A 19489-nucleotide genomic window follows, 5' to 3' on the forward strand; every position below is an offset into this window, starting at 1 on the left:
TGCCCACGGACTGTCAAGCGTGTTATTAAATCCTGGCTCTGACATTACTCCTGACATTTCAGAATCAGGGCCCCTCTGCTCAGAAAGGTAATTGCGAGACAGTCTGGGATCAAAGCTGCAGGCTGGAAATTGCTGTGAAGGCTGAGGTGGTGTTTTGGGACAGGATTAGGAAAGGCTCACAGAAAATGTAGGTGGAATTTCATTTTCATGGAGTGAGAAGGCCAGAACATTATTGCAAGACAAATAGCGCAGGACTGAACCTTAAACCCTTCCATTCTCATACTGCATCTTGAAATTTAAACTGGGAGCAGTGCGTGGAGCTTCCCTGATCATCTCTGATCCTAGGGGCTGCAGGGGTATGCCGGTCTCTTCCAGGAGCTGTGCGGAGCCTACCAGATTTTTAATAGCTTGTGAACCCCAGCTTCCCCCCCGCAGCGGGGCAAGCCGGTGCTCGCGGCTCTAGCCCCAGGGGGGCAGAGGGGCGAGGCCCGGGGTTTCCGGCCCATAGTGCAGAGACTTGCCATGGCCTGGATGAAATGAAGCAGCAGGCCGGATCCAGCCTGTGGGCTGTAGGTTCCCCACCCCTGATCTAGCTGGTTGTTACATGCAAATTAAGTATTGTATAGTTCACAAGGGATCTCTTCTCACCAGTCTGAACTGACTGTTAATGAAGGATTGGAAAAACTTCAAAGGGAGAAAAATAACAGCAAGAAGCAAATAAGGGTGTGGGGGGAGAACCCTCTCAAGATGCATATCTAAGGTTTGCTGTAGTACAGCGGGGCAGGGGGAGCCAAAGAAGTAATTGGACAGCAAATTTGCTTCATGAAAGAGGGGTTGCCCAGGTATGGCAGAGAATGTTAGGTTAGATAAGCTTCTTTGGACAGGAGAATAATTTGCATGCAGTGTTATTGTAGCCATGTCGGCCCCAGGATATTAGAGACAAGGTGGGGGAGGAAATAAGAGATATATTACCAAGAGGATAGTCTTAGTTAAGTTCAGTGTACAGGAAGTGTGTTATGATTTTGTTTTATACATAACCATTTGTTTCCAACAGTCTGACGCATGGTCATTTGAATGTCTGCTCTTTGATCATCAACTTATTCTTGTTTTCACCACCACAATACCTTCGTGCTCTGGTGTTAACTGAGGATCACCACTTTGCTTAAGGCTTACAAGCTGGTGTGTGCTGTTCCAAAAGGAACAGCAGCCTTCTCCCTGTGGGAGGGCCTTCTCCTTCAGTGGTAAGGGGCTGGACTCTGCAGGGATACGCCGAGGACGCAGGGGCTGGTGTGTGCCTATCACTACCTGTACAGAGACTGCGAGGCCTGTGGAGGCCTGGAAGGTAGCACTTGTGCTGCAAGCTAGTGGTTGCGGGGAACTGTTCCACAGCAGGCACAGAAAAGACTCCCTCACACACCCGACAAGTGGTGGAGAGGTGCTTCACAACCCCGGGTACCCCTGACAAACATGACTGTCCTCAGCTAAAGAACGTCGCAGGCAAATCATCTTCAGAAAAGCGAGCCCCTGCCTTGTGGCTGGGTCTGATTGCCTGCAGAAGTGCCCAGGGAACTGTCACTCAAACACTATGAAGAGCTTTTAAAAAAATTAAAAAAGAGGAAGGGAGAAAAAAAAAAAAGTCAGCGTTGGTCAAGGGAAAAGACAAAGGCGATCCAGGAAATATATTTAAACATTTAAAAAGTTGTTTTTTTTAATTAGTTGACATCAAGCAAATAAAACACAAGCCCAATCAAAGGGCCAGTTCAGTTGGTGTAGGTTTTATACTAGCTGAGGATTTGGCCCCCTTTTATATTTTCTTAATTACTCTCTCCTCTAACGTGAGAACAAGGGGAAGCCAATGAAATGGAAGGGCACGTTTGTCTCTGAGAAACGGAAATGCTGTTTTTACACAAGCTGTAAATAACCAGTGGAACCCACTGCTGCATTGTATCAACACAGCCAAGAGCTTTGTAGGATTCAGAAAGGAAGAGACCTTTGAATGGATAACAAGAACATGCACAGTTACATTAGGCAGAATAAAATGTTATAAGGAATATAAAGCTTCATGCTTCAGGACATGACAGCCACTAATTGACGAGGATTAGGAGGAACATACCTATATGAACAGGTTGACAGTGACCCATGTGAAATGTGCAGAGACAGGATACAGGATACTGATTAAGGACAGATCACTGATTTGACCTGCTCTGGCAATTCTGACGTTCCTAAGGAAAACTTAGTTAATAGCATCTCAATAATCACAATTTCACTTCAGTATATTCTACGGGGTTGGAAGATACAGGGCTCGAGCAGGTCCAGAAATCCACCTTCCTTTTTTGGGGATCCACGTTGACATAGTCTGCTCCCATCTTCATGTTCTCATAGTCCCCTGCAGTGCTTGCACTGCGACCGGTAGTTTGGAAGACCAGGGATGTGTAGTCGACCCCTTCTTCTGACCGAGGACACTAGGATATGACAAATAGAAACCAGACTAGAATTCAGTCTAGTCTTCACAGCCATGATCAGCTCTGGTTCAATCATAGTGGCATGGCACACTTCAGTGGGTCCTACGACCTCTAAGCTCACTACACAAATCCCACCCGTGTGTACATTTATCTATAGTCAGACACATTTGCATGCCATAGAGAACAACTGCCATTCAAATCTTAGTGATTTCACTTACTATTTTAGCAGGAAAATGAAGTAAGTTTGCTTGGGATTTTGCTGCCATGTTTGCCAGCAGTTTGATTTTGGGTCAGCAGCAGGGCCGGCTCCAGGGTTTTGGCCGCCCCAAGCAGCCAAACAAAACAAAACAAAACAAAAAACCCGCGATTGCGATTGCGATCTGCGGCAGCAATTCGGCGGAAGGTCCTTTGCTCCGAGCAGGAGTGAGGGACCGTCCGCCGAATTGCCGCCGAACAGCTGGACGTGCCGCCCCTCTCTGAAGTGGCCGCCCCAAGCACCTGCTTGATAAGCTGGTGCCTGGAGCCGGCCCTGGTCAGCAGCAACAGCTGCCAATACTGCAGATGGCACTGAGATCATGAACATTCTCATCTCAGTGTTGCTTTTCAGTGTTTTTCTCTCTCTCTCTCTCACACACACACACACACACACACACTCCCCATCGCACATACACAAGATGGATTCTGGAGTCCTGGATCTGAGTAGCCCTAAAATGCAGGAAATATGCATGCTCTTCTTGGCACCCTCCCCACCCCAGCACCTCAGTCCTCCCCTGCTTGTTTCTCATGTTTCCTCCCCGACCAGGAAGTACTCTGCAGAAAGCACCATCATCTGAGAGCCAATGTTCTAAAGTGTAAACCTGGGGAGGACATCATCAATCAGCAGGACCAGGAAAAATTGCATGTGTGTCATCTAATCTGGCCAGCTGTACCCTCTGCAATATTCCCACTCCCATTTTATCTCTCTTCTCTTTAAGTCCTGATGCCCACACCTTTCCCTTGGCAGTCTGCTGAATGGCGCCGAAGCTGGGAGTTAGGCTGAAGTCCTGTGGGGCAGGGATTGTCTCTTACTATAGGCCAGATTTCCACGAGCGTTCAGCTCCTCTTTGTGCACCCAATAAGTGGGGAGATTTTCAGGGGAGCTCATCATGCTGGGTGCTGCTTTGATCTCTTGGGAAATCTAGTCTCAAGTGTCTGGACAGCAGCATCTAATAACATGGGGCCTAGACCTGGTTCAGACTATACCTTATGTCTACATTAAAAGAATAAATAATATAAATAAATAAATTAAATAAAGCACGAGGTTGGTGCAATTCCATTACCTGCCTAATGGAAGGGCTGCTGTCTGAGCTCTCAGAGCTGTCTGAGGAAGTGCCACTGTCACCTTAAAAAAAAAAAAAAAAGTGTAAACATTTGTACCTCTAATAACTATAAGTTAGAAAATGGGCAGGGAGAAGAGATGAACGGGAAAGGGGGTTAGCAGTAGATAGAGGATCTCTCTCTCTCACATGGTGTTTGTCTATGCACATGGCACTATTTCTCAAACAATAATGCACAATTCCATTTTCTTGTCTCTTGGGCGTTCCAGTCATGAGTCCAATCCTGCTAGCTTAATTTCTTGGCAAAGCTCCCATTAACTTCCGGGGGGTGGGGGGAAGGGGAGGGCAGTGTTGGGCCCTTTAATTATCAGGATGTGATTCTCATTTACACTAATGCCTCTTCACACCACCCTGGCACTATAAAGGGGCCTTAAAATGGGCATATGGCCCCTTCATATAGTTTCATAGATTCTGAGGTGAGAAGGGACTGCCTGCATAACACAGGCCATTGAACTTCCTCAAAGTCATTCCTAAACATGTATTTTAGAAAAACATCCAATCTTGATTTAGCAATGGTCAGGGATGGAGAATCCACCACGACCCCTGGTAAACTGTCTCAAGAGTTAATCTCTCTGAACGTTAAACATTCACATCTCATTTCCAGTTTGAACTTGGCTAGCTTCGGCTTCCAGCTGTTGGATCATGTTCTATCTTTCTCTGCTAGATTAAAGAGCCCATTATTAAAAATGTTTGTTCTCCATGGAGATACTTATAGACTGTAATCAAACCACACCTTAAGCTTCTCTTTGTGACACTAAATAGATTGTGCACTTGGAGTCTATCACTAGAAGGCATATTTTCCAAACCTTTAATCATTCTCATGGCTCTTCTCTGAACTCTTTCCAATTTATCAACTTTCTTTTTGAATTTTGGGCACCAGAACGGGATACAGTATCCCAGCAGTGGTCACACCAGGGCCAAATACAGCCATAAAATAACCTCTCTACTCATACTCGAGATTTCCCGGTTTACGCATCCCAGGATCACATTAGCTCTTTTGACTGCAGCATCCAAGTGGGAGTTCATGTTCCACTGACTATCTACCACAACCCGCAAATGATTTGCACAGTCATTGCTTTCCAGGATAGAGTCCCCCATCCTTAGGCTGCCAGATGGGCTGTAAAGGGGCCTTCAGGCTTGTCTACACATGGAGCTATTCCTGATTAACTCCATGTGTGGGTGTCTTGTTCCTGTTTAAATTAACCGTATTGCTTAAGGAAGTCCCTGAATAACTCCATGCATAGAAAAGTCCTTAACAGAAATGAGAACCAGGTCCTTAATATATTCCAACTCTGCCGCATTATGGTTGATTTTAAATTGGCAATTTGAAATTTTGTTTTTAATACTGATTTTTTTTTAATGCCCCCTCCCAATATGTGCAGTGAAACTCCACCCCCCAGCCCTGCAGCCTGACACGAGGCATTATTGTACATCAGCAACATTGATCAGGGAATTCAAATGTTTAGTGTGTTACGGGCGCCCGATGATCATATTCTCTAGTATAAAAATGTAAAACATGAAGAGTGCTGGCGTCACAGGCCCTTATCCACCTGTCTGGAGGACTGAATGGAGAAGAATTCATCTGGCAAATGGAATGGGGAGGGAGGAGGTGATGTGCATTGCTAATGCATATAGCTCACGTGTACAGGTCCTTCATTCCCCGTCCTAAAGCTAGACTGCGTTTGCTGCTGCCCAGTTCTACTGCTAACATATAAAGAGAGGCTCATCCCTTGCAATGAATCAGGCTGATAGCGAAGTATTTTCATAGCGAGTTAAAGAAGAAATTATTGTGTCACGAATAAACTGTCCCCCCGCCTTCTCAAACACAGAAATATGAATGCAGGACCCACACCTTATGTCGCTCATCATTTTCAAAAAGAGTGCAAAACGCGTGTAACACACTACCACAGCTGAGGAGTAACATGTTAGATTCCCTTAGCATGGGCGTAAGTGTCAACATAAGGTGAAATGCAGCGGTGAATCCGGCCCTGTGTTTCCAAATACCCGTCTGCAAGAACAAGTACCTGAGATCAGCTATTCAGCCAGCTTCAACTGGCGGTGGGCCACTGAAGTCAATGAAGCTATGCCAATTCCCAACAACCGAGGAGCTGGTGCAAGCCCAGATTTGAAGATTGCAGGCTGCACCCGCTGAGCCGAGACTTGATTATTTGGCCCCAAAGATGCAATCTTACCCCGGAGGCGTGGCCTTTTCAAAGCCTCATTTGCTGCCTGGCAAGTGTTGGGTTGTTCTGGTTTCGTAGAAGGGCTGCTGCTGGTGCTCACCTGATTGCTACAGGAATGATTGTCTGAAATGGAAAGGCAGATTTGCTCATTACTTCTGCTACTGCAGGGAAAACACGACAAGGGCCATCACTTCAGGGCATGAGCTGATCACGAGGCAGGCACAATACAAAAAATCCCTCCTGCTATGGTATAATGATGCACAAGGGGCTAGGTCGTTTGTGGTTTTCTTGTTTGTTGTCATTTCTGTGCCTCCCACTGGAGCACACAGTACAGGGCATTACAGGAGATGGTGCACTGAACTACCAGCAAAATTGGTCCCTCCTAGAAGTGCCCAGTGCTTACAAATATGAAAAAATGACAGTATTGGCTCGAGAAAGTTCCCCCCCACACACACACTCGTACACCAGCTATTCCAGTCCTGCGCTCCCCACATCCAGATCTGCCAGTGCCCCTCAATCCACATCCCAGCATCCTCTGTTATTCCACTCCTGGGACTTTCACACACGGATCCACCACAGCACTATAACCCAGTCCTAGAACATCTCATGCCAATCCTGTGAGGGCCTCTCCTGAGCAGAAGTAATCATTTGTATCATACAACGTAAGAGTCAGAGTGGGCTATTTCATTTTTGAGGGGAACAAATGAGTGAGAAATTACTGAAACTACCAAATTGTGATCTAAAGCAGATCTGGACTCAGATATCTTGTGGTGAAAGGTTCACTGTGCTTCTGAACCTCCATCTATACAAATACAAGATCAGAGTAAGCAATAGGGCGGATTGGAACATGTACTATATACAACGCTTGCATGAATATGTTTCTCATTGGAACATGTGGTTTAATCAAAATCAAATGTTGACTTTGATGAAAATTTCCCACATTCCAACAGGGAGATTTGAAACAAAAAATGTTTCAAATCAACTTGGTGAAATGCAGTGGCATTTTTTGTTTTAAAATGTCTATTCAAAAGAAAAAAAATGGTTTTGAAACAAAAACAATCAAACCTCAATCTATTGACTTGTTTTATTTTGATCCAAAGTGTCCGAATTTTCCATTTCGACATTTCTGATGCAAAACTTTTTGGAGTTTTTCATGTCGCAATTTGTGTAAAAATATTTTTGACTTTTCATTCTGACTGGGAACAGAAAATAATTTTGAAGCATTGACATTTCCCGTGAAAGGACAAATTTTCAAACAGCTGTAATTATAGACTAGTATAGACTATTTCGTGTGTAATATGTCCTGTCAGACAGCTGACATTACAGGCCAAATTCTGCTTGTCTCACTCATGCAAGTTGTCCCGTTGACCTCAGTGGGTCTACTCTTGTGAGTAAGGCTGGCAGGATTTCAGCTTACTTAGTATGTATGTGATGACAACACAGGGCACCTCTACATAGCAGCTGGGAGGTAGAATTCTCAGCTTGGGTAGCCAGACACTCAGTAGCTCTGCTTGTGCTAGTACCCAAGGGCTTGCCTACACGACTCAGCTTTTAGCGACAAGGCCTTGTGTCGACACAGCCTTGTCGCTAAAAGTCAGCATGTGTAAACGCTTTTTTTGGTACTTGGCCGGCACGTTTGCCGACAGAATACTTCCAGCCCCACACACACCGGGCCAGAACCTCAGCTAGTGTAAAGCAAAATAGCTTCTTTGGCTTCAGTGTGTGACTTCAATGGCACTACAACTTACACCTGCTAAGGAGCTGATCCATCTGTTTGTCAAATCGCATTGGAACTTGTTAAATGGGAGAGGGATAGCTCAGTGGTTTGAGCATTGGCCTGCTAAACCCAGGGTTGTAAGTTCAATCCTTGAGGGGGCCGCTCAGGGCAAAATCAGTACTTGGTCCTGCTAGTGAAGGCAGGGGGCTGGACTCAATGACCTTTCAAGGTCCCTTCCAGTTCTAGGAGATGGGATATCTCCATTAATTTATTTGTTTAAAAAGGACCCCCGTTCATTCTCCTCCCCCATCTCCTGGAGTGTTTGGCATTTCATGAACCAGGACTAGCCGTCGCACTTCAGCAGTTTGTGACCCTTAACAAACCAAAGAGTTACTTTTTGTTGGCTCTTGGGCCAAATTCATCCCGTTCACTTAAATGGATTCACACCAGGGATGAATGGGGGAACATTATAAATGAAACCAATAAGAGATGAAATTACCTATTTTCCTGCTGAGCTTGATGTAAAGCACTAGTAGGAGAACAACATAGAAGATAGAGGTCACACCTGAGATGAGAACGTTTATCCACCAATAAAAACACATGCTGAGGGAGATAAAACAATCAGGTTATGTTAGATCTTCCAAGTGCTGATGGGCTGACATGGTTTCAGATAGGACGTGGTTTTTAAGGTGATTTCCCAAAAACTTTGGCAAAGATTTTCAACAGTGACCAGTGGTTTGAGGTTGCCAAGCTTTTGGGGTCCAATTCGAGACAAACTAAATCCGATTTTGGGGGCTCTGCACTTTCTGAAAAAAATCAGGCCCCTTTAAGGGATCTCAAGTTGAAAGACACCCAAATAAGACAGTGATGAGCATGGCATAAGAATCTATATAGAATAGGATAGAAATTGGGCTCCTAAAAATGGAGACACTCTAAAATCACTAGTCACTTTTGAAAATCTTGGCCTAACTGACTATCAGACCTGGTTGCCCAGCAAGAATATATATATGTGGATACAGACTAACACGGCTGCTACTCTGAAACCAAGAATATATAGTTGCCCCAGTGACAGCCAAAATGAGATTTTAAAAATAAGCAGAAAGGAGTCCGAAGCCCTTGGCTCTGGACACCCTTGAATTTTAATGCCTTCAAATTCTGGAGCCCATTTCTAGTTCTACAGATCGGGTTACAGGGGAGAAAATCAACCCCCCAACTCCATGGGGAAATCGATCACCAACTCCCTTTCATAGCAGGTTTCTCCCTTGAATAAGCAGCACTAATGGCCACTGCTCCATACCGCGGTTGGGCGCACCGAAAGGAAGAGCTGTTTTATGCAGCGCTTACCTGAGACTAATCCTCCCAGCAGAGAGTCTTCACAGGCACGAAAAAAGCTGAACAAGTTGCTGAGGGTTTCTAAGGAGAGAGAAAGAGACAGGGCAGGGATATCCAGGGACCTAATAGCGAAGAGGCAACAGTGTCTTCAGGGCCAGATGAACACACAAAGGAACATGGCTGGGTCCCCCAGGTTCCAATAAAACAATAATAATACTATGCACGTGTATATCGCATAACAGTGGGGAAACTCAGGAACAGGGAGGCTGAGCAATTTGCCCAGAGCAACACAAAGGCCCAGTGACTGAGCCAGGAATGGAACCCAGAATGCCTGACTCCCAGTCCCATGCTCTGACCACTAGACACAGCTCCCTCCTGTGCCCTCTGGGGCTGTCTATTGCACTCCTCTTGTCTTTCATTCCCCTGGAGCTGCCCTGAACCACAGAGGTTAAAACCATGCAATACCTCATGGAATGCCCTACGGCAGCTACCAATAAGGGGATCAATTCATGCTAGCAATGGCACTGCGCTGTACTGGGCAAACAGCAGCTTCCATAAGTCTTTCTTATCATCCACTGAACCTTATGTGGACTTGAGTGGGTGATGCTTCCCAGCCAACTGCAATAAGGGGACAGAACTGATGGAGAAAAAATGCAACAGTCTAAGCAGAGTGATGCAACAAAGAAAAGAAACCGATGATGCACTAACATAAACGGAGTGGCAAGGAGATAAAAAAAAATATAGCAATGGAATGGACTGTGTGCTGGAAATGAGGGCAGGGCCGCCCGGGCAGGGGGTGGGGGGGGAGGAGTAAGTGGGGCAATTTGCCCCAGGCCCCGCAGCGGCCCCCACGAGAATATAGTATTCTATGGTATTGCAACTTTTTTTATGGAAGGAGCCCCCCGAAATTGCTTTGCCCCAGGCCCCCTGAATCCTCTGGGCGGCCCTGAATGAGGGAAGAAGTAGGGTTAGGAGGAGACATGATCATCATTAGGCCAGACCCCAGCCAGTTCCATTGACTTTAATGCCGATTTCCACCAACCAAGGTTCTGTCCCATTAGGTTTCTACAGGGGCATCAGCCTGGTAGGACTTTTCCAAAGCTGCAAAAATTAGTTGTAGGAAAATAAACAAATAAAGAGCCTTCCTCTTATTTCTAATTCATGGTCTATCTTTTATGAAGCGTTGTTCCTAGGCCTATCTAACAAATTCTCCATTCTGTGACAAACTCATTGGGTTGCCCTGGGGTAACCAAGGGGAGAATACAACTTTCTTTGGCTTGTAGGGGAGGTTTTCCATTGGCTTCAGTGGGAGTTGGAGCAAGACCTGGGAGGGGAATCTAGTTGTAGCCATGATAGGAATCCAGATATGCATCGCGCCTGTTTTGCATTGTAATGTCCCCTCCTGTTGTTTGGACATGCAGTTATTTCCCATATGCTTTGCCTTACCCCAATTTACTTTATATGTATCGCCATAATAAAAATGTTTTAGAGGGAAAAACAAAGGCCTGCAGCAACAGGTGCTTAATAAAAACTTGTCACAATCACAGATAATACAGAACTGTAAATAATGTAATTCCCCTGTCCCGCAGCGTCTACCTCCATTAGACCGCCACTATCTCACATTCTCCCCAGGATAGCTGACACGGGAGCAGGATTAGGTTTCTATAAGGGATTCTCTACATAGTATATATTGAGAGGTTCATAAAAAGGACTTGACACCAATGAGAAAACTACTTCTTATCCAATTTTAACATTTGGCTAGATGACACATTTTCAATGCAAAGCTCTGTTGACTGCAAATTGTGGTCCTGCTGCATGACAGACTCTTACTTCAGCGGTACTTCCGATTGCAAAGAACATCAGTGTCATTCCGAAGAGTATGTTTCTCTGTGGGTCCTGAAAGGTGCATAGCAGCGACAATTCTATTGACTTCAGTGGGAATAAAATTGCACTATCAGGATTCAGTATCTCTCCGTGCTTGGTCCAAATGGTGCACTTCGGGCCCTAAGTTATTCAGTAACGAATAATAATACCTAGCTTTTATGTAGTGCTTTGCAGCCAAAGATCCCAAAGTAAGGCTACTGTAGCCTCAAACATGCAGACTGAGAGTTGCAAAACGAGAGCTCCATTAAGCACCCTCTACTCACATGAGTAGTCTGTACTCACATAAGCAGCCCCATTGACTTTGGTGGGTCAATTATGTGACTAAGGCCCATAATTAGCCATGGCTAATGAGAGAGAGAGGAAATATTCAGTTGCTAATTTTCAGCTGCACGATGTGATAACACACTAAGTGAGCTTTTCTCCGGATGAGGCATGAGAGAATTTGCAGAGCATTATGCAAATTTGGGTTATTTTAAAAAAAAATGGCGTATTTGGCTTTCTTTGCCAGCGGTTGGGACTTCCATAGAATGCTCCTGCATTGATCCAGTGCCACGTGCCACTGTGGCATTCTTTGGGTTTGTCTATACCGTCTCCAACAGCGAGCCTCCCAGCCCGGGTCAACAGCTTCGAGCTAGGGGGGCTTCATGCCGGCGTTCTAAACATAGCCGTGTAGACAGCACTTTGAAGATGCAGCCTGAGCCACAACTTCAACGCGCTGTTTATATAGTTATTTTTAGCATGCTAGTGTGAACCCCACTAACCTAAATCTGCCCATCCAGGCTGGGAGGCCCCACATCAGGAAAACACTTTGTCTCCAATGAGTGCTCCCTGAAGAGGGATGCTTCACCGAATTGGGGCCTTTGGGCCAAGATGTAGCTGACTGTTTTCTATGAGTTTTACCAAAAGACGACAACACGCTCCAGAGCTCTGTGATCCCAGAGGGTGTGGGAAAGCATTAGGGTGTCTCAGCCACCTCTGCTAACCATTCCCAACACTGAAAAACAGGGACATTTTGTGGGGTCTTTCTGGTGTATATGTTACAAAGGCCTGTTCCACCAGGTTTGCTTCGGTGGAGTTTTATTGACTTTAACCTACAACTGGAAACCGTAATCATTACACTCTGCATAAACCTCACTGGCCATGTTTTAAAAGTTAAAATAGTCATTACATGAGTGGGGCAGAAACACAACTCCGTGTGTGTGCGCGTGTGTGTGTCCACTGCCCTTCTCAAGGGGGCCCTGATCCTTGATTGGAACTTCTGAGCACTACCGCAATCCAATAATTCATCACAATTAGTACATACATTAAATAAATAATAATAATAAACCTAAAATGTGTTTTTCATAATTTTATCCTTTTTTTTTAAATGCCCCCAAAAAGCATCTGAAAAATACAATTTAAAAAAAGATGAAGTAACAAATAAAAGCCACAAACCATGAGTGCAGAAAGTTAGGCTCCTAAACCCATCTAAAGTTAGGCACCTAAATAAAGGAGGTTGGATTTTCAATGTGCTGAGCACCGGGAGCTCCCAATGGGATTTGTGGGCCCTCAGTACCTCTCAGAAAAAAATCACACCTCTTTTATTTAAAGCCTACTCGTGGACTTAACAGCCTAACGTTAGGTACTAAGACCCAGACCCTCAAAAGTATTTAGGCGCCTTACCATCTTTGATTTCATTGGGGGATAGGCGCCTAAATACCTTTGAGGATCTGGCACTCAGGTCCTGATTCAACAAAGCCCTCAGGCACTTTTGAAAATCCTAGTGTAAGCTAATTAGGTGCCCAAATTCCACTGCAAATTAATGGGAATCGGGCACTCACTTCCCTTATATGCCTTTGAACTTCACAGACTTAAACATGTGCTTAACTTGAAGGTAACGCTTACATCCCATTCAAGTTAGTGGGACTTACGCACACGGATAAAGTTAAACATCCGCTCTGTTGCACTGGGGCCCTCAGCTTGAAACTTTTGGCCATAATATCCAAGAGAATTCAACTTTGTAACTAAGGTTTACAAGCCAGATTTAATTGGCATTGTGTGTTTTCAGTTTTGTAAGGGCACGTTCAGTTTTAGATAATTACTTTAAAATGATCGAATAACTAAAATGAAATAAATGCTTATGTATAATTACTAACAACAAACGTCTCCTATTCAGAGATAGGTTTTAGAGACTACGATGAAAGAAGCCTTAGAAACGAGATAGATAGAGGCTCCGTCTGCACTGCGGATCAGAAAATGATTTTGATCCCAGAACAGAATATCCAAGAGTCGCTCAACAAAACATTTCTCGAGAATCCCATTCAACGTCCCTCTGAATCCATCTTCAATATAATTCTACTTACCGGAAGAGTTAGGCAACTACCAGACTAGAAGTCCATTTCTTGCTTTTTTTCCACTCCCCTATAGAACTGATGCATCCCCCGAAGTATCCTTCTTAGATGGCTGTCATTCTTAAATGGTTCATTTCCTATTGCGGTGCAGGAGATGATGCTGAAGCAGATAGCAATCTGAAAAGTGAGTCGGTGTAAAGGAAATTACAAAGAAAGACACAAATCCAAAATTCACTAGCAGGCATTTTCTTTGCTTACATGGTTATAGTTAGATAGAAGAGATTATTTTCAAAATGTATTTAAATATGTATTTTAAAGATAAAACCTAATGAGATATTGACGGCAGCTGCGCTTGCTTTGCTCATTATGTTCTTTCTGCCCCTCCCCCCCAGCATATTAACACTGCAGATTTTGTGAAGCCTTTATTCTTGTTAGTAGCTCTGGCTCAAGGAAGATGCCCCACTGAAATCAAGGATTTGCAAGGAACTTGTACTACTAATGTCCACTGAATGTAACAATCAAAGGATATGTGCCTGATCCAAAGCCCACTGGAATCACAGGAAAGACTATATTGATGTCAATGAGCTTTGCTGTACGGCCTCAATTCAGCAGAGTGCTTAAGCAAATCCTTAGAGTGAAGCATGCATTTAAGTGCTTCGCTGAACTGGAACTTATATGTACAGCTAGAGCCAAATCTTGCCATTATTACCGGCCCCTTTGGTTTCAATGCCATGTACACTGCTCCAGGGGCTTGAAGCCAATGGAGTGGTGCAAGCAAACATGCTTGTGTTTTACATTAGAGATTCAGGCCTTGATTATGTTCATTTTCCTTCAGCACTCCTGAGCGAGGAGGACGTCCCAGCCTCGTCTAGATTAGGATTTGAAGGGGATGATGTTAACCCATTCTAACATGGTTAGAGGTCTGGCATAGACAAGACAGTGTAGGCTTCACAATGTGCTAACCTGGCTGAGTTGAAGCATAGGCTTTCTTGAGTTTCACGGGGCCAGTGTACTGCACGTTAAAGGCAACGTGCCTTATCCACACTAGGCTTTTAAGGCACATCATTTAGAACCTGTGAATCAACCTGTTCCAACAACACCCCTTTTATCCTGGTCTAGACAAGGCCACACACACCAAGCAAGTGACCCTAATTAACTGAGTGGGGGCGGAATCATTATTCAGACTGTTTAAAGCGTCTTGGATTGTTGTTAATATCTATTTAATTCAAAGGCTTGAATAAACAATAGGAAGAAAAGCACTTTTGTTAAGGTTCACCATCCCTGCACCTTCCAATTCAAGCTGAGAGGGCCTTGCACCAGGTACATCCCATCTGAGCTTTGTCTAGACTGGGGTGCTGTTAAGAACATTGCAGCTAACTAAGAGGTGCTAACCAATGCAGTCTAAAAGCCTAGTGTAGAAAAGGCAGTGTAGATTTTAATGGGGATGATGATTCTCACCTCCCTTTGTGAAGCACTTTGAGATCTTCTGATGAAGAGTGCCACATAGGAGCTATGTATTACTAATTATTATTAACATGCGTTAAGATGGTGGCGCCCCTGGGGCTGTGAAAGGCTGAAGCGGTACACATACCTAGTGCTGGCCCTGTGTCTAGGGATTCTCATTCCACATGCTGGGGTCCTCCGAGGAAAGTGCTAACAGAAACCAGAAAACACAAGATTGGACCTTCCTGGCATTTCTAGAGGAAAAGATACATTATTAAAATTAAAAAATTCTCAGGACCTTTCCTAACCCATCACAAAGAAGGAACAAACAGGCACAAACTCAGTTATGTAACATATGTTCCTTCCCCTGTGCAGATTCCCTTTAAACACTGGACCTAGCTGCAAGAGGGGGCTCTGAGTTACATGGGGAGGAAAAATGCCCTTCGGTATTTATTTTATTTATTTATTTGCTCTAATTTAGAGTTGAGACCATCCCTGCTACTGGCTCAGTTTGTCTGGCTTCCCCCTGGCGTTTCCCCTCATTTGCCTGCTCCCTGCTGGCTTTGTCACAATTATCAAATGATCCAATGTCTGCTCAGCCGAGGCTGCCCACTGTGGGCCTTCTTTCCAGTACTGTGTAGGTCCCCATCTTACTGGGACAGGTGGCTGGGAGGAGGTGGCAGACAAGATGGGAGATGTCAGGGAAGAGAAAAGGGGCCGAGAGCACAGGGTGGGCGAGAGGAATTTCAGAAGCAGCGTAAAAGGACAGGTTTGCCTCTGTGGAATAGATGGAAGGCAGGGGGTAGGGTCAGTGGCCGTGAATCTGCTTAATTTGAAAGTCTCCATAGGATTAAATAAACCTCACTGTGCACTTATCTGCAGCATTTTTAGATGCTGAATTCAAACCAAAATTAGGGGCTGGCAGACGATTAGCAATGGAAAGTCCCATACTCCATTTCCAGGTCAGATGCTATAATGAAGAATATTAGTTATTACTACTCATATTCCAGGATCCCCTAAAGGCCCCAACTAAGATCAGGGCCCCATTGTGTTAAGTGCTGTAAATACACATACTAAGGAACAGTCCCTGCTCTGAAAAAACTTACAGTATAAATAGACAAGACAGACAGAGAGGGGGAGAAAGGAAGGATTATTTTGCAGATGGGGAACTGAGTCCCAGGGTGAAATTAAATGATTTGTCCACTGTCTCACCTGGAGTCAGTGGCAGAGCCATGGATGGGCCCCCAATCTCCTAAGTCCCAGTCTGGTGTCTTAACCACAAGACCAACCTCTCTTTCCTGTCTGAGGAGTATGGTGCAATAACCTAGCCAGCTAGCTAGATTAGGCAGATAAGGGGTTCAAATCCAACCCAGGGCTGGTAGTAGACCTGGTAGGAAAACAGACTATTTCTGATAGTCCAGCATTGATTTTCATCCTGAATGAGGATAGGAAAAAAATCCAAATTTCAAACATTTCACAAAATGAAAAATTCAAGCAAATTCATTCCAGAAACATTTTGATATTTTTGAATTAACAAAATCTTCTGACTTTTAAATCTAATTTTTTTGCTTTGCACAGTCAATTCAAAACAAAAACATTTTGAGTCGACATTTGGACTTGATATCAATTCAAAATGAACATTTTCATTCAGATGTTTCTGGACAGAAAATGAAAAAATAGAATCAATTGATATTTTCCCACAGAGAATTTTGATCAAAGCCACATTTTCCTAGGAAAAAATTCAGTTTAAACTTTTCAACCAGCTCTAGGGCATAGTGGCCAAAAGCTATTGCTAGTTGCTGAGTGTTTAGTGGCCCATATGAAATGAGTTTTGTGACTCCCAGCCAGGTCATATCACAAAACCACTCCAGTAAATGGCTGGCTAAAAACACCAAGGATTGATGAGCCCTGAACTCCCCAGATTAGAATAGAAGACCAGTTCCCCATTGCCTATCACTATACCTGTCCTGTAAATAATGAGGTGGTAGTGTCAGCTTTAAATCCACTTACATAAATTGTGTTGGTTTGTGCTTTAGTCCCTCTATTGGCCCTGTGAAGCAATCCCTTTCCCCTGGAGGTGTGAGAGGGGAATTCATGCAGCTGAAGATCAGACCACTGATTAAAAAATACTGTAACAGTGTAACGGTAACAGGAAGTGGCTGCTGATCAGACATCTCCACAGGGCTGCTGGCTTTATACATGTTGCCTAATAGAATAAACAGCCCTTGCGAGACCCTGCACCCCCTGCTTGTCCTTGTCTCACTGCCATCTTCTGAAGCTTGCAGAGAAGAGCTCAAGGCAGTTTGGTTTGGGGTCGGTGGAGTGGTAGCTGTACAGTTAAATGCAATGGACCGACATCTCTTGTTGATTTCAAGCCTATGCTGTGTGTCCATCTTTCTTGCTCCGGGAAATAAATGACTGTTTTATGGGCAGAAATCTGCCAGCTGTATTCCTACACACAGAGATGTTCAGCAAGTGTAAATCAGCCTTTTATTTATTATTAGATGTAGTCCAGTAGCTCCCAGGGGCCTCAGTCAAGATTGGAGTCCTATTATGCGCTGCAGCCTGAAAGAGCTTACAATGTGCATAGACAAAACAGATGAAAGGGGAAACAGGCACAGAGTGGGGAAGTGATCCATCCACTAGGGTGACCAGACAGCAAATGTGAAAAATCGAGACAGAGGGTGGAGTGTAATAGGAGACTATATAAGAAAAAGACCCAAAAATTGGGACTGTCCCTATAAAATCAGGACATCTGGTCACCCTACCATCCATGCTCACACAGCAGAGTTGGGAATACAACCCACATCTGAGACATTTAAAGCCATCTATGAGAGAGTTAGACACACAACTCAGGTGTCCAGAAGCTCAGTCCATTGATCTAATCACTGGACCACACTGCTCTCTGATGCAGCAGAAATATTTTGACTCCATCTGTGGACCTAGACCAAGCCATAGTACCTTACTCCACAAATGGTCCTACTGGCAGGTTTACTCGTGTGAGTAAGTGCTACTTGTTGAAAATAAGGGTTGAAGAATCAGGGGCTCTGTGGTCACGTACGCCTTTATGAGTAGCATGCCAGCATTCATGCACCATCACTCCCAAATCTCAGCCCCTTACCCATCACAGAATCTAATAGCAGAGCCCTTCTTTCAAACTGCATCCAGTGGGCCTCCAGTCCAAGCCAGCACTGATCCCCTCCGGCCTTGAGAGGGGCCATTAGAGGAGAGTTAGAAGCCTCAGTCCAGCTGAGTGGATACATTAAATATTCACCACCATAGCTGGCACCTTTATTGGCAGTCTCTGCAGGGAGGCTGAAAACTGGCTGGGCCCTAGAGAAAGTGTCTGCAAGGCAGGATGGAGGCATCTTGGCAGGGCCATATGGGGAAGGTTGCCCATGCTGCACCTGTTCGGTGAAGAGGGAGAAGGTTTTGCTCTCCAGGGCTGTTGTTAATCTGGAACCTCTCCCCAGCAAATTCACTAAAAGGACCAGATCCTCAGCCAGTGTCAATCAATGCAGCTCCCTTGAAGTCAACAGAATCACATCAATTCTCGCCAGCTACGGATCTGGCTTACCAGGTCTCATAACGACAAAGTGTTCACAACAGAAAATGGTACCGGACTCTGCACATTAGCACACCTGAGAGACAACAGAAATACACTTTTATTCCAAGAAGCTAAAAATGTACAATAGATTTAATGGGTGAAAGGAAAAAATAACTATCCAAACACAGAGATTCCTATTTTTCAATACAAGAAGGTAAATTAAAGTCCCTGTAGGTTTGGCTGTGATTCCTTTTAGGCTCTCCCTTACAGCTGGCATCTTGATATGTGCCATGGCAAAGCTTGTCTTGCTAAGGCTCTGTAGATAAAGGGCCAAAACTCAGCCGGTGTAAAACAGCACTTTAAATGGTGCGATGCTGATTTACACCAGCTGAGTTTTGGCCCACAGCCAACCCAGAGAAGCAGCTGGAAATAATTATTTACTCAACAGCAAAGATAGGCGCCGCAAAGGATCAATCTGAACCTGCTACGAGTTAACAGTGATAATGCCATTGTAGTCTTTGTAATTCCTATAGAGCATTCATCACTACGATAGCTAAGTACCGTAGTTTTCAGAGATCTCTGTTCCTGGTATTTATTTTATGTCATCTAAACACAATCACTAATCATACTTTGCCATCACCAGTGTGAGGATCTTAAGACACGAACATTGTCGAGCTTGGCTCCTCCGTGAGGTAGTGAAACTGAGGGACAGAGGGGGTGAAGTGTCTCGCCCCCAGTCACAGTGTGCACATGACTAGCTGCGAGAACAGTTTGGCTCTCCCAACTCCCACTCCTGTGGTTTTACTCCAAGATCATCATTCCCTACTAGGTGGGTATTGCTCTTGGTCGGGTGAGGGCTGCACACAATGGGTGATGTTCATGGGCATTGGAGTGATTCATATATGTGGCAAAACCATCCTCTATCCTGAGTGCAGCAGGGCATATTTTCTCATGTCTGAATATGTTCCATGTGAGTTATTCCTTGGTGCCTTGATCATTAAGAATAAAAATGAAGTGTGTGTGTGTGTGTGTGTGTGCGCGCGCGTGTGTGCGCGGGGGGGGGGGTGTTGGAGAAACAATTTAATTCTTTTTCTATAGCCAGCTATTTACCCTTGTCAGGAACCTCAATTGTGCACTTGCAATTGGATACTTGAGTGGAACTGCACCTGTTTATACCATTAGGGGATCTGGCCAAGTGAGAGCAAGTGCACGATT

At 44.6% G+C, this 19489-nt stretch overlaps 1 protein-coding gene across 2 annotated transcripts in view; it reads right to left on the bottom strand.

The window, feature by feature from the left end:
• Positions 1–1678: 1678 nt before the first annotated feature.
• RHEX (regulator of hemoglobinization and erythroid cell expansion) overlaps positions 1679–19489 on the bottom strand; it is a 28304-nt gene continuing 10493 nt past the window's right edge. Inside the window, exons 2-8 of one of the 2 annotated variants that reach the window (XM_054027471.1) lie at positions 14876–14981; positions 13297–13461; positions 9083–9151; positions 8238–8341; positions 6031–6144; positions 3782–3843; positions 1679–2462 (exon numbers count right to left, since the gene is read on the bottom strand). In XM_054027471.1, the coding sequence (XP_053883446.1) occupies positions 2256–2462; positions 3782–3843; positions 6031–6144; positions 8238–8340 (486 nt within the window). In that variant the 5' untranslated portion in view covers position 8341; positions 9083–9151; positions 13297–13461; positions 14876–14981 and the 3' untranslated portion in view covers positions 1679–2255. The remainder of the gene's footprint in view (positions 2463–3781; positions 3844–6030; positions 6145–8237; positions 8342–9082; positions 9152–13296; positions 13462–14875; positions 14982–19489) is intronic. The other variant, XM_054027473.1, reaches the window with a different exon arrangement.

This window comes from Malaclemys terrapin, chromosome 4 (assembly GCF_027887155.1).
Source record: "Malaclemys terrapin pileata isolate rMalTer1 chromosome 4, rMalTer1.hap1, whole genome shotgun sequence".
NCBI lineage: Eukaryota > Metazoa > Chordata > Testudines > Emydidae > Malaclemys > Malaclemys terrapin.